The sequence below is a fragment of the Monodelphis domestica genome, chromosome 4, assembly GCF_027887165.1.
Source record: "Monodelphis domestica isolate mMonDom1 chromosome 4, mMonDom1.pri, whole genome shotgun sequence".
Lineage (NCBI taxonomy): Eukaryota > Metazoa > Chordata > Mammalia > Didelphimorphia > Didelphidae > Monodelphis > Monodelphis domestica.
The window spans coordinates 444,270,931-444,283,239 of NC_077230.1; the positions used below are offsets into that span (position 1 = coordinate 444,270,931).

General features: G+C 41.9%; 1 protein-coding gene and 1 long non-coding RNA gene across 5 annotated transcripts in view; one reads left to right on the top strand and one right to left on the bottom strand.

Annotated features, from left to right (window-relative positions):
- LOC100029998 (cytosolic phospholipase A2 gamma-like) overlaps positions 1-12,309 on the top strand; it is a 39,044-nt gene that overhangs the window by 23,903 nt on the left and 2,832 nt on the right. For all 4 annotated transcript variants that reach the window (XM_056796828.1, XM_056796826.1, XM_056796824.1 and 1 more), the window contains exons 5-13: positions 191-327; positions 1,559-1,757; positions 2,301-2,418; positions 4,091-4,246; positions 4,447-4,500; positions 4,633-4,731; positions 8,005-8,112; positions 9,090-9,227; positions 10,971-11,066. In XM_056796828.1, the coding sequence (XP_056652806.1) occupies positions 191-327; positions 1,559-1,757; positions 2,301-2,418; positions 4,091-4,246; positions 4,447-4,500; positions 4,633-4,731; positions 8,005-8,112; positions 9,090-9,227; positions 10,971-11,066 (1,105 nt within the window). The remainder of the gene's footprint in view (positions 1-190; positions 328-1,558; positions 1,758-2,300; positions 2,419-4,090; positions 4,247-4,446; positions 4,501-4,632; positions 4,732-8,004; positions 8,113-9,089; positions 9,228-10,970; positions 11,067-12,309) is intronic.
- LOC130454036 (uncharacterized) overlaps positions 943-12,309 on the bottom strand; it is a 60,340-nt gene continuing 48,973 nt past the window's right edge. The window contains exon 4 of the long non-coding RNA XR_008911708.1: positions 943-1,601. This is a non-coding gene — a long non-coding RNA (uncharacterized LOC130454036). The remainder of the gene's footprint in view (positions 1,602-12,309) is intronic.

Below are 12,309 nucleotides of genomic sequence, written 5' to 3' on the forward strand. Positions count from 1 at the left end.
CTCCTTTCAGTGGGAATTCTATCTCTTCCTCCTCTTTTCCAAGGTTGGGAATCATCACTCTCTTCCTACCTCCTAGAGTGGAGCTTGCGTTATGCCTTACCCAAATGTGAAGCCTCCCCACCACTCCTCTCTCCTGGTGTAACACTTCCCTCTCTCACAAGCCACCTTCACCCCTCTCTCCATTGCCTAGGCTCCTGTGGTTTCTGTCCTGGTCTCTGGTGGGGGCCTGAGGGCCGCCATAGCCTGCCAAGGCATCCTTAGTGAGCTGAGCAACGTGGGGCTCCTGGACCTGGTCACGTACCTTGCGGGGGTCTCTGGCTCCACTTGGTAAGAGCTTCTCAGTGTGTGTGTGCTGTCTCTAGGGAGAGCATCCTCAACTCCACTGGGAGGAAGGGACCCTGGGTTCATCCCCAGGCTCTGCCCCCTTCCACAGATCCCTCTGCTGACTCCAAGATAAGGTTGAGACTTCTATGCTTTCTTTGCTGATGTTGAAGGGGTTTCTAGAAGGGCATAATGAATGACAAAGAACTTGGGGGAACTGTAAAGAGTTTGGGAGGAACCATGGACTTTGTAGATGACAAAGCAGAGCTATACTGTAAAGCACTTTAGAAACTCCCCAGCTGTGTAAAGAATGTATTGGTTAATAGTCGATAGGTTTTCAGTGAAAAGCCATCCAGCCCTTTGTGAACTAAGCTTGGAAAACATAATAGAGGGGAGGAAGGAAGCAAGTAAGCATTTTTTAAGTACCATTTGAGTGCCAGGGACCCTTCTAAACAGGTTTACAAATGCTATCTTATTGGCTCCTCACAATAATGCAAGGAGGTATGAACTATTATTATCTCCACTTTACAGTTGGGTAAATGGGTAGTCAGAAATGAAGTGACTTGCCCAGGGTCCATTAGTCAGTAAGTAACTGAGGTCACATTTGAACTTGGGTCTTCCTTTAAGTTTTTTTTAAAATTTAATTAGTTGATTTAGAATAGGTTTCCATGGTTACAAGATTCATTTTCTTTCCATCCCCATCTCCCGTAGCCAACAAGCAATTTCACTGGGTTTTACATGTGTCATTGATCAAGCCCCATTTCCATATTATTGATATTTGCACCAGGATGATCATTTAGAGGCTACATCCCCAACCATATCCCCATTGACCCATGTGATCAAGCAGTTGTTTTTCTTCTGGGTTTCTTCTCCCACAGTTCTTTCTCTGGGTGTGGATAGTGTTCTTTCTCATAAGCCCCTCAGCATTGACCTGGATCATTGCATTGTTGCTAGTAGAGAAGTCCATTACATTAGATTGTGCCACAGTGTATCAGTCTCTGTGTATAAGGTTCTCCTGGTTCTGCTTCTCTCATTCTGCATCAGTTCCTGGAGGTCATTCCAGTTCCCATGGAATTCCTCCCGTTCATTATTCCTCTTAGCACAATAGTATTCCATCACCAGAAGATACCATAATTTTGAACTAGGGTCTTGCTGATTAGAGTTGGTGCCTCTTAGTGGCTTTGTAACTGGTCAGACCTTTTACCATCTGGGCAGACAGTGCTTCTTTCATCCTCAGGTGCATGTCCTCCCTCTACACCAAGAGTGATGGGTGGCAGAACCTGCAGAAGGCAGAGAATGAGTTACGGAGGCGACTGCAGAAGGACAAGTGGAATTTCTCTCATGCCCTGACTGGGCTCTGCATGGCTGCAAAGAGGGATGACTATTCCCTGACTGACTTCTGGTCCTATACCCTTGTCTACTTCCTTACTAAGGAAGTAAGTTCTCTATCAGGACCCAGGGGAGCTGGGAGCAGAGAGTGGTATCACCTCAAGGTGAAATGGTCCTCACTTTATGCCCCATTTGGGTGGCTGCCTCAGTCCAAGGGTCCTGTTTGCTGGTCAATCACTCACCATTTATTAATTATTTTTATTAATTACTTTTATTATTTATTATTACTATTATTTTTAATTTAATAATTTATTACTATATGCCAGATAACTGCTAAGTACAGGGGCACTTCTGGTTGCCCTCATGACACTTAGTGGTGGTGAGGCAGGGTCACTTCCAGTCAGACCCTTGTTGAAAGAACCCTAGATTTAGAATCAAGAGACCTAGGTTCAAATCCTGCCTTTGCTACTGATTCTCCATGTGGTCTTGGGCAAGTACTTTCTCCTTTCTCGACCTCAGTTTCTTCACCTGAAAAATGACATGGTTGGAGTAGCAATAAGACTGTAAGATCCTGTGCCCTGTGGGCACACAGCTCCTTGAATCCTTTTCCATTTGTCTATATTTCAATCTTTTTCTCTTAACCTTATCAGCTTCTGGATGCCAACCTGTCAGGTTCAAGGAGTCAGTCTGAGACGGGGACTGTGCCGTATCCCATATTTGCCACTGTCGACCATTACTTCAAACGCAAAGGAAAGGAGAAGACTCTGAGTGAGCATGTCCCTGGCATCTCCCCTGGAGGGGTCCTAGGGTGGGGTGGCACGATATCTACCTCGAAGGCCTGTTTTGATTAGTGATGCTGGCCAGTGAATGGACATGGTTGTAGTCTAGGAATGTCTACATAGTTCATGCAGCTGAGCTCTTTTTGGAGGAAAAGTTTATAGACTCATCACAGTTCCAGATTTGGAGGGGACACCAGAGATCATCTAGCCCAACCCACACCAGTACAAGAATCCTCACTTCACCATCTCTGATGGTGGATACATTTCTCTGATGCCCATGTAAACCCTTCACAACCTGGTTTCCTTCCTTTTTTGCCAGTCTTCTCACACTTAACTCCTTTCCACATGCTCTACAGTCCAGAAACACTAGGCTACTTGCTGATCCTCGAATATGTTTCATCTCTCCACTCTTTGCTGCTGGCTGTCCTTTGTGCTTGGAATAGTCTCCTTCATCATCCCCACATCCTGGCTTCTCTCATTTTCTTCAAGATTCAGTTCAAACCTCATAATCTACAGGATATTTCCCCCAGCACTGAACAAAGATAGTACCCTCCCCTCTGAGCTCGCCTTCCATCGATTCTTTATGTATTTTATCTGTGTTGTTGTTTCTACCATTAGGGAAACCATATTTTTGTACATATAGGTCCTTTTCCTCTTTCTTTGAACTCTTTGAGATAGACCTAGGAGTGGGGTTACTGAGACAAAAGGGTATGGACAATTTTATAGACCTTTGGGCATAGTTTCAAATTGCTCTCCAGAATGGCTAATCAATTTGCAATTCCACCAGCAGTGCATAGGTGTCCCATTTCCCATATTCTCTTCAACCTTTCTTATTTTCATCTTCTGTCATATTAGCCAATCTGATAGATGTGAGGTGGCACCTTGTAGTTCTTTTGCTTTGCATTTCTCTAATCTTCACATCCCTCTTAAATGTTTTATTTTCACAGTGAAGCTCCATCTCCACTTTTAAGAGACTTTTTAAAAGAATAACTTCATTTCCCATTATAGTATGGAGTGTGGAGATGAATTATTTGAACCTATTTATTATTGTGTCATGTTTACTTCTGACTACCATGCTTTAAGAGGGACATTGTTAAGAGAGAGAGTATCCAGAGGAGGGCAACCAGGTTGGTGAAGGGTGTCAAATTCATGACATTTAAGATTTAGTTGAAGGAACAGGGAATGTTTAGCCTGAAAAAGAGATGGAGGGGTACATGATAGCTGTCTTCAAATATCTTGATTTTGGTCATGTGGAAGAGAAATTAGGCTTGTTCTGTTGAGCTTTAGATGGGTATAATATGCAAAGAATCTAATTAGCCTTGATGTCAGGAAACCCCCCAATACTTTCAACTCTCCCAAAGTAGAGTGGCCTGCCTCCTGAGATGGCTCATTCCTTGTCCCTAGGAAGTAGTCATCCAGCCTTGGGTATACGAGGGATTTGGGGTTAGACATGGAATTAGGGTGAGGGCGAGTGGGTATTGGATTATGTAGCTAATGAGTGTGAATGTAGCTAGATATAAAGCCCTGGGATGGTGTGAGTCTTCTGATGGGAAGCCCAGAAGCAGGGTGTAAATCCTTCTGGGTGTGAATCTTATCCTGTTGTGACTCCTACCCTGGTGTAAAATCTGGTCATCAAAGCCACAGTTTTGTTGACTTCCTAGAGTCCTGGTTTGAATTCACTCCTCATGAAGCTGGCTACCCAAAACTTGACCTCTCAACACCTGGTGCTTATGTTTCTACCACCCTTTATGGGAGCAAGTTCAAGGCAGGGAAGCTCATCCAACAGGAAGCTGAAAGGGATTTATCCTACCTGAGAGGTAAGAACTGAACCTATCCTCCAACAAGAGGCAGGGTGACAGAAGTAGTGTGATTCCTTCCTGTGTGATTCTCACATTCTTTGGTCCCCAGTTAGCATCCTAGTTCCCAGAGATTCTGTTGCTCCTTAGAGGTACAAAGTGCCAAATGGGAACCTGGACTTTAATTCCATTCTGTGATAGTCTTCTCCTCCTCTTTGCAGGATTGTTTGGCAGTGCTCTGGCGGACAGAAATTCTATTCTCACATCTATAAGAGGTAGGTGTGAGAAACTGGTTTCTTCGGGTTCAGAGAAGGAGAGAAGGGGAACAAGGCTAATAAATGGGGGGTTGGGGCCAGGATAAGCCTTTCTTTTAACCCCCATTGAAAGAAATTCCATTTTCCTTGTAGATTTCTTATTGAAATTCATCCATCAGGATAGTACTGAGAAACAAAACCTCCTAGGTCTGTATCCCAAAGAGATAGAAGGAAAAGGACTTGTGCTTGAAGGTAATGACCTGAACTTGATTGGGATGGGCTTGGCCCTGGGTATCAAAGACCTGTTTTTAAATGGTCATATTTGGTGATTGTGGCCAGAGAAATGTACTCATGTTGCTTGAGATTTATATAAGCTTGGTTATATGGACTGGAATCAATGCCTTTCAAATTATGCCTAACAGCCCTATGCTTGTACTCAGTCGGTACCGTGTTCCCTAAATATGTTCATTGTTTTATCACTTTTTGATTCATTATGTCAATTGGTGAAATGGTCTTAAGGAAATCCAATCAACTCCTCTAGGTTTAGAGATAAGAAATTTGGGGACCAGAGGAAAAAATGGGACCATTGATTCTTAAAAATCAATGAAGCTTTTTATTAAACAATAAGGCAAAAGCAAGACTAATCATGACATTTACTCAATAGTAGCAAAACAAAGGAGTAATGAAAAAGTCACAGTCTATTTATAAGCCTAGGTCACACTCTCCCACCAATGCGCAGTGTCCCTAAGGGATGAGAAAGTGATAGTAAAGTAGATGCACACTGAAGTCTAGCAATAAAGCAAATGAGTAGAGAAACTGGGGCTAGGGACAACAAATGACTGTGGAAGGTAGGCTTCAGAATTTTTTTATCTCTAGTGAAGAGTGTGTACTATGCATCATTTGGTGGACAAAACTATTTTTCAGCTGGTTAGTCTCCTATTGAGCAAAGTCACTTCTCTGCAACTCTTGGGCTGTTGAGGTTATGTAAAGTTCTTTTAGCACATAGCAACCAATGGCAACATATTGATAAAGTGTTGGGCTCATTTTACAAAATTTTTTGTTCTTTTGTTAAAACAGTTGCATTAAGCGTGGAATCAGCAAGTTAATCAAGTCTTCTCTGTGAGCTATAAGAAGTTCTTCCTTCTTAAGCCATAAAGGGCAGTTAAGGGCAATATAGGCACCCCCCAAAAGTCTTCTATCTTTCAAGTGGCACTAGCTGGCAGCGAGCCAAACATCTCCTTCCATAGAGAGGATTCTGTTCTCCAACCTCAGGATTCTCCTCCAATCAAGCAGCTACTGACTTCAGTTGCCAAGTCTAGTTGTCAGCCTTGCTCAGTCCCTATCAGCTTCTATAGTCTGTGTTTTGTAAGTTGTCTCTCTCTATGCCTTATCTTCTCAGCTTCTGACTCCTCCTCTGCTCAACTTCTCATATCTTATTTTCCATATGTTCTGGTTTTCTCTATATAGTAGAATAGGCTTTAAATCAGAGCTTCCATATAAGTGGTGACACAATTCTCTCTTATGATGTGAAACTGAAGTATTTTACATTTCTGGCAAGAATGACCTCAATAGCGCTTATATAATCATCCCACTCTTTCTAAACAGGTATTTGATAATTTCTATATCAATCTTCAAATTATTTACAAAATTAATTAAATGTGAGTGGATAGACTCCAGTGTGATTTAGCCTTCCTTACCTTAATTGCTCTGTTTTCCATCAGGACCTGTTGGAAAATTTAAGTGAGAGGCAATATTCTCTCAGATCCACAGGACATCTGCATATTTCTTGAAGTATTTTTATTTGTGTTCTTCTTTTAAGTTCATTTTATTGTTGCCTTTTAAATAATTACTCTTTTTCTGCTCCCATATACTAGCATAGAGATTATAAAAAGGGCAGTCAGTTGGGGAAGGGGCAGAAGCATTCGTGGGCACTGACATCGGCCTTTTGAGCCATCTGCTGCATGGATAACCTGTCAGGGATACCTCTACCCACTTCCCCTCATCCCATTTATCCTACCCCTTCAATAAATCCTTTAGTTATCAAGTCAGATTTTGGATTGGCGTATTTCAATAACAGAAAGGGTGTCTAGGTAATTGGGGACAGGCCTCAAAGCTTGAGACCAGTCCCATTCTGTGGCAAGGCCAGACAAGGCCTGCCACATATCTCCTTTGGGGAAGAAAAAGTAGAAACCTTCCTCTGAAGCAGCTGACAGGGGAGACTGACATCTCATCCCCTCAGCCACTGTTGTCAAAGGGACTCAAGGGATATAGCCTGCTTGATATCTCTTGAGGAGAGAGGGGAATTATCTTTCCCTCTCTCTAGAGTTTACCTCAAACGCTTGCTCCTGTTCACCCAAAGGAGGGAGAGAGAGGTCCTGCCAATTTTCCTCTCTCAACAGATTTTACCTCAGACCCTGTTTCCTGGTCACTTGGTCCTCTCAACTCCCCACTGGTATAATACTTTAACCAGTGAGACAAACCAACCATCCATTATTTATTAAAAGAAGGATCCCCCTTCTTTTCTTCTTTTTTAACATAACAGTATTGGTGGTCTCCTCTAGTTAAATGCAAACTCCTTGACAGTAAGGATTCCTTTTTTCTTTGTATTTATAACTCCAGTACCTACCACAGAGTAGACCCCTAATACATGCTTACTTGTATGAATGATTGAGTTCAAATTCTTGAAGACAGACATCGTAATCATCCTTCTCTTCTGATATATTTCTTGCTAGTTTGAGAAAATGAAAGAAGTGGGCTATGATATATATTTCATTCGATGATCTTCATGATTTTCAAAATACTAATAACAACTGTCACTTCTATATTTCATAGTTCTTTAAGGCCTACAAATTACTCTCCCCAACAGAATTTGGAGAAATAAATCATGTAAATATCACCACCTTTATTTTAGAGAAGAAGAAATCGAAGCAGTTCAAAAAGGAAAATGACTCAACTGAGGTCACGCAAGTAGGAAATATCAGAACAAGGATCAAATGAAGTTCAAGATGCTCTTTCTACTCAATTTTCTGCTCTTCAGCAAGAGACTTAAGATGACTCTAAAGGATAGAGATGGGAGGTCCTGAGTTCAAATCTGGCATCAGATACTTCCTAGCTATGTGACTCTGGGCAAATCACTTAATTCCCATTGCCTAGTTCTTATCACTCTTCTTCCTTGGAACCAAAACACAGTATTGGTTCTAAGATGGAAGGTAAGAGTTTTTTTAAATGTCTCTAAAGAAGAACTTGCTTCTAGGATGAACAATTTATGTGTCCAAACGTGGTCTCCTTTCTGAGGTTCTTGGTGTTGATCCACCTTCTGAGGATGCATTAAGGGATAGTTTTTATCAATTTCTTCCAGGATCTTTGAGTTTAGACCAGTGGACTTCTCCCTGTGAACAGATAACATTCTTATATTCTTAGGCCTCCTCACTGAAGAGACGGTTCCTGATCTTTCAGCCAAGATTGCGTGTCTCTGGGAGAGTCAGAAAGAAGGGATATTATTTATGCTGTGACCTGTCTTTTCAGGAGATATCTTGAAAACCATCATGGAAGAACTAGTCACCTTGGTTTACATCTTTACTACTGGTGGAGACTATCTGCCAGTCCTGGAAAGTCTCCAATTTAAAATGGCAGGTATGAATACAAAGAGGGATGGTGGTAGTTCCAGTAAGGCTTTCATAACCAAGAAGAGAATCCCCCTCCCTTAAGCAAAATCTCATAGAGGCATAGGATGTCAAAACTGTAATAGCCCTTATGCTCATTTTGCAGAAAAGGCATATATGATGGATATGAGGTTCTTAGACCAAAGAAAGAATGAGGGGAAGCACTGGGATGTGAACAAGTCTTCTGAATCCACATCCAGGCCCTTGATATAGTCAATAAGACAATGCATCAACTTTTGGGCAGGTCCTAGTTGAAAAGGAAAGACTATTTTCTTCTCTAAGAGCTTCTGATGTGAGGTTGAGATATAGTCCTGCCATTGAGGATTCCCTTAGTCTGAAGGAAGCAGCATAGCCCTACCCCGGAGACAGTCCTGACCTGGCAATGTAGACCTTCCTTCAGTGGGTCCCTAGTCTGAGGGAAGACATTTGGCTCCTGGCTGAGATGGAAAACTCAGTTCTGATTGCATCCCAGAGTCATGCTCTTTGGGACACCTGGCCTTAGCAGTGAGATGTGGTAAGTGTGAGGGGGAAGGCAAAAGAGAGCATGGAGGTGGGAGGAAGGATTGCCACAAGGAAAAGAAAAGCTGATAGTATGGGCACAGAAGCAGAAGTAGGGAGTAATTTTTCAGTTTGGGTATTCCTCAAGAGTCCTGAGAACCAAAGAGTTTCAGGTGCTATGTTCCTCAGCAGATGTTGACCAATTCTTCTGAGGGAAGACTTTCTGAGTGGTCCACGGTGAGCTGGCCAAGGTGCTGACATATTCAGTCAGGGCACAGGATGCATCTGAAGTCCAGAAGAATGTGTTAGTTGTTTTCCATACTTCTTGTCCTACTTTCCTCCAAATCAGCTGAATTCCTGGGCAAAAAGCTATGACCAAGACCCACTCAGGCAGCAAATATGGAGCTCTCTGAGGGGATAGAGGCTGATGCATCCTCTTTCTGTTCACAGGGTACAAAGATTTTTCTCAGTCTCAGAGAATGATCACCAAGATGCTTCAGCACTCGCGCCAGACCTCTTCAGATCAACAGAGACAATCCATTCTGGACTTACTCACAGAGGTTTTGAAGCATGATGCAAAGGAAGAGCGTGAGTGAAATTTTCCCTGCAGCTGCAATGTATACCCGTCCTCTAGCCAATGTTAGGACCACATGTACCGTGGAGGTATATGAGGGCAATGGGGACCATGCAGTTAACTCATCCAAAATTCTCCAGTATCATAATAGCTCAAGGACCATCAAAGAATGCCTATTCTTCATGGCAGTGAATCCGAGGTTCATAAAGGGGTGAGGGTTGGCCCAAGGTCCAATGATTAAACCAGAATATTCTAGGATCCAGAGGATCTAGAGCTGTGAGAAATCATTGAGTTGATGTAGTCTGCCTCTTCCCTCCCCCCATTTTATGGAGAGAGAAACTGAGGTACAAAGGGACTATATAGCTTTGGCAAGGTCATATATCTAGCAAGAATCAGAACCAGATTTCAAAATCAGATTGCATGGCACTACTTTTTCTGCCTTTTCTACAGCACTGATCTGGCTTTTTAAATGAAAAAATATTAAAAAAAATTTTTTAATTTAGATTATTTTTCCATGGTTCCATGGTTCATGATTCTCTCCTCTTTGCCCACCCTCCTCTTGCTCTTTCCTCCCCACTCCTGAAGCTGACAAGCAGTTCCACTGGGTTACACATGTATCATTGTTGGAAACCTATTTCCATTTATTCATATTTGCAGTAGAGTGATCTTTTAACACCAAAACCCTAATCACACCCCCTTCAAACCACATGGGCGATCATATGCTTTTCTTCTGCATTTCTGTTCCCATAGTTCTTCCTCCAGATGTGGATAGCATTCTTTCTCATGAGTTATTCTGGACTGTCCTGGGTCACTACATTGCTGCTAGCAGAGAAGACCATTACATCCGATTGTGCCATAGTGTATCAGTCTCTGTGTACAATGTTCCCTTGGTTCTGCTGGAGGTTGTTCCAGTTCACATGGAATTCCTCCAGTTCATTATTCCTTTGGGCACAATAGTATTCCATCACCATCAGACACCACAATTTATTCAGCCATTCTATGGATACCCCCCTCATTTTCCATTTTTTTTTTTGCCACCACTAAGAGTGAGGCTATAAATATTTTTGTACAAGTCTTTTTCCTTATCTCTTTGGTGTACAAACCCAACAGTGGTATGGCTGGGTCAAAGGGCAGGCATTCATTTAAAGCCCTTTGTGGATAGTTCCAAATTGTCCTCCAGAATGTTTAAACCAATTCACAGCTCCACCAGCAGTGTATTAGTGTCCCAATTTTGCTATATCCCTTGCAACATTTATTACTTTCCTTTGCTGCCATATTGGCCAGTCTGCTAGGTGTGAGGTGGTACTCAGAGTTGTTTTAACTTGCATTTCTTTAATCAGGAGAGATCTAGAACATTTTTTTCATGTGCTTCTTGATAGTTTTGATTTCATCATGTGAAAACTGCCTATTCATGTCCTTTGACCATTTGTCGAATGGGGAATGGCTTGATTTTTCATAAATTTTACTTAGTCCTTTATTTGTAAAATTAAGCCTTTGTCAGAGAGTTTTATTATAAAAATATTCTCCCAATTTGTCGCTTTCCTTCTAATTTTGGCCACACTGGTTTTGTTTGTACAAACCCTTTTTAATTGGATATAATCAAAGTCATTCGTTTTACATTTTGCAATGTTCTCTTGCTTGGCCTTAAATTTCATCCTTTCTTACATGATCTGGCTTCTTTTTATCCTTGCTTCTTCAAATAAGGGACTGCTTTTATGGATATCTTTGATTCTGACTCAAATTTTCTCACTCTCTAGGCAATATCCGACCTTTCATCCAATTCATATGGAAGACTTTCAAGTGCCTCTTATTCTGGACATGGGGAACAACAAATAACTTTCTGTATAAGTATGGTAAGGGCTTCTTAGGATCACAGTATCTGATTTGGAAGGGTGGCCACCCTTATCCAATTTGGACCTGGGCAGCTGTGTGCTATCCTTTGCAAGTGACTGTTGACTTTCTGCTTCAGGATCTTTAATGATGGGAATAACATCTCAAGATAGCCGTTTCTAGGATATTCTAGTTGTTGGGTCAGCTATCTTATGCCACGACCCATTCATGTGCATTTATTAAATACTTGCCATATGCCAGGCACTGTGCTAAGCAACGTAGCTACAAAGGTAGGTCTTTTCCTGAAAAACAAAAATCCAGTCCTTGCCTTCCAGGAGTTTGCAGTTTAATAGTGGAGCCAACCTGTGAATAGTTATGTACAAACAAGACAGATTCAGGAGAAATTGGGGGAAAATCAAGAGAAGGTACTTACTAATACTAAGGGGAACCAGGAAAGCATGATTTTAGCTTAGACTTGAAGAAAAACAGGGAAATCAGAGGGTAGAGATGGAAGAGGAAGAGTGTTACAGGCACTGGGGACAATTAATACAAATGGCTACAGTCAGGAGATAGAGTGACATATTAGGAAGTTTTCCCTCATCTCTAATGGAGATTTGCTATCTGTAACAGTTAAAATTTAGGGGAGATGGGGAGACTGAGGCAGGTAGAAATGAGTTTCTCTCTGCAAGGAGTATTATATTTTTTAGAGGTTTATTAAAGGTTAAAGATTAAAGAATATACAAGTAAGAAACATGTGCCTAGGCCAGAGGCCTAGACAAAATAACCTCACATCACGCAAGAGACAGCCTGCTCCAAAACGGAAGTCCAAAAAAAGCCAAGAGCCCTTAAAAGCCTTTGAATCAGTTTAAATACCTTCTCGATCTTGGCCCAGGTGAGATTACAAGGCATTCTGGGGAAGTGGAGCAAAGGCTTGTGGGGATTGTAGTCCTGTATTCGAGTCTATTTTTTACATATCTTATCAAATTGTGCCTTCCTCATTGCTCCTTATTCTGCTTTCTAGGATGAGCAGATCAAATCCCTCTTTCCCACGACTACCCTTCCAATGTTAGAACACAGAATATCCTTCTCTGTCAACTCCCCTCTTCCCCATCACACCAAAGGTCATCCTTGTGGCATGGGAGACTAGAAAAAGAAGTAAGAAGGCAGAGAAAGGAAACATGAGTGGGAAATATGTAGGGAATTGGGGGGAGCATCAATAGAATGAATTAAACAAACCCTTATCTCCCATCTTTGAATCCATACTGT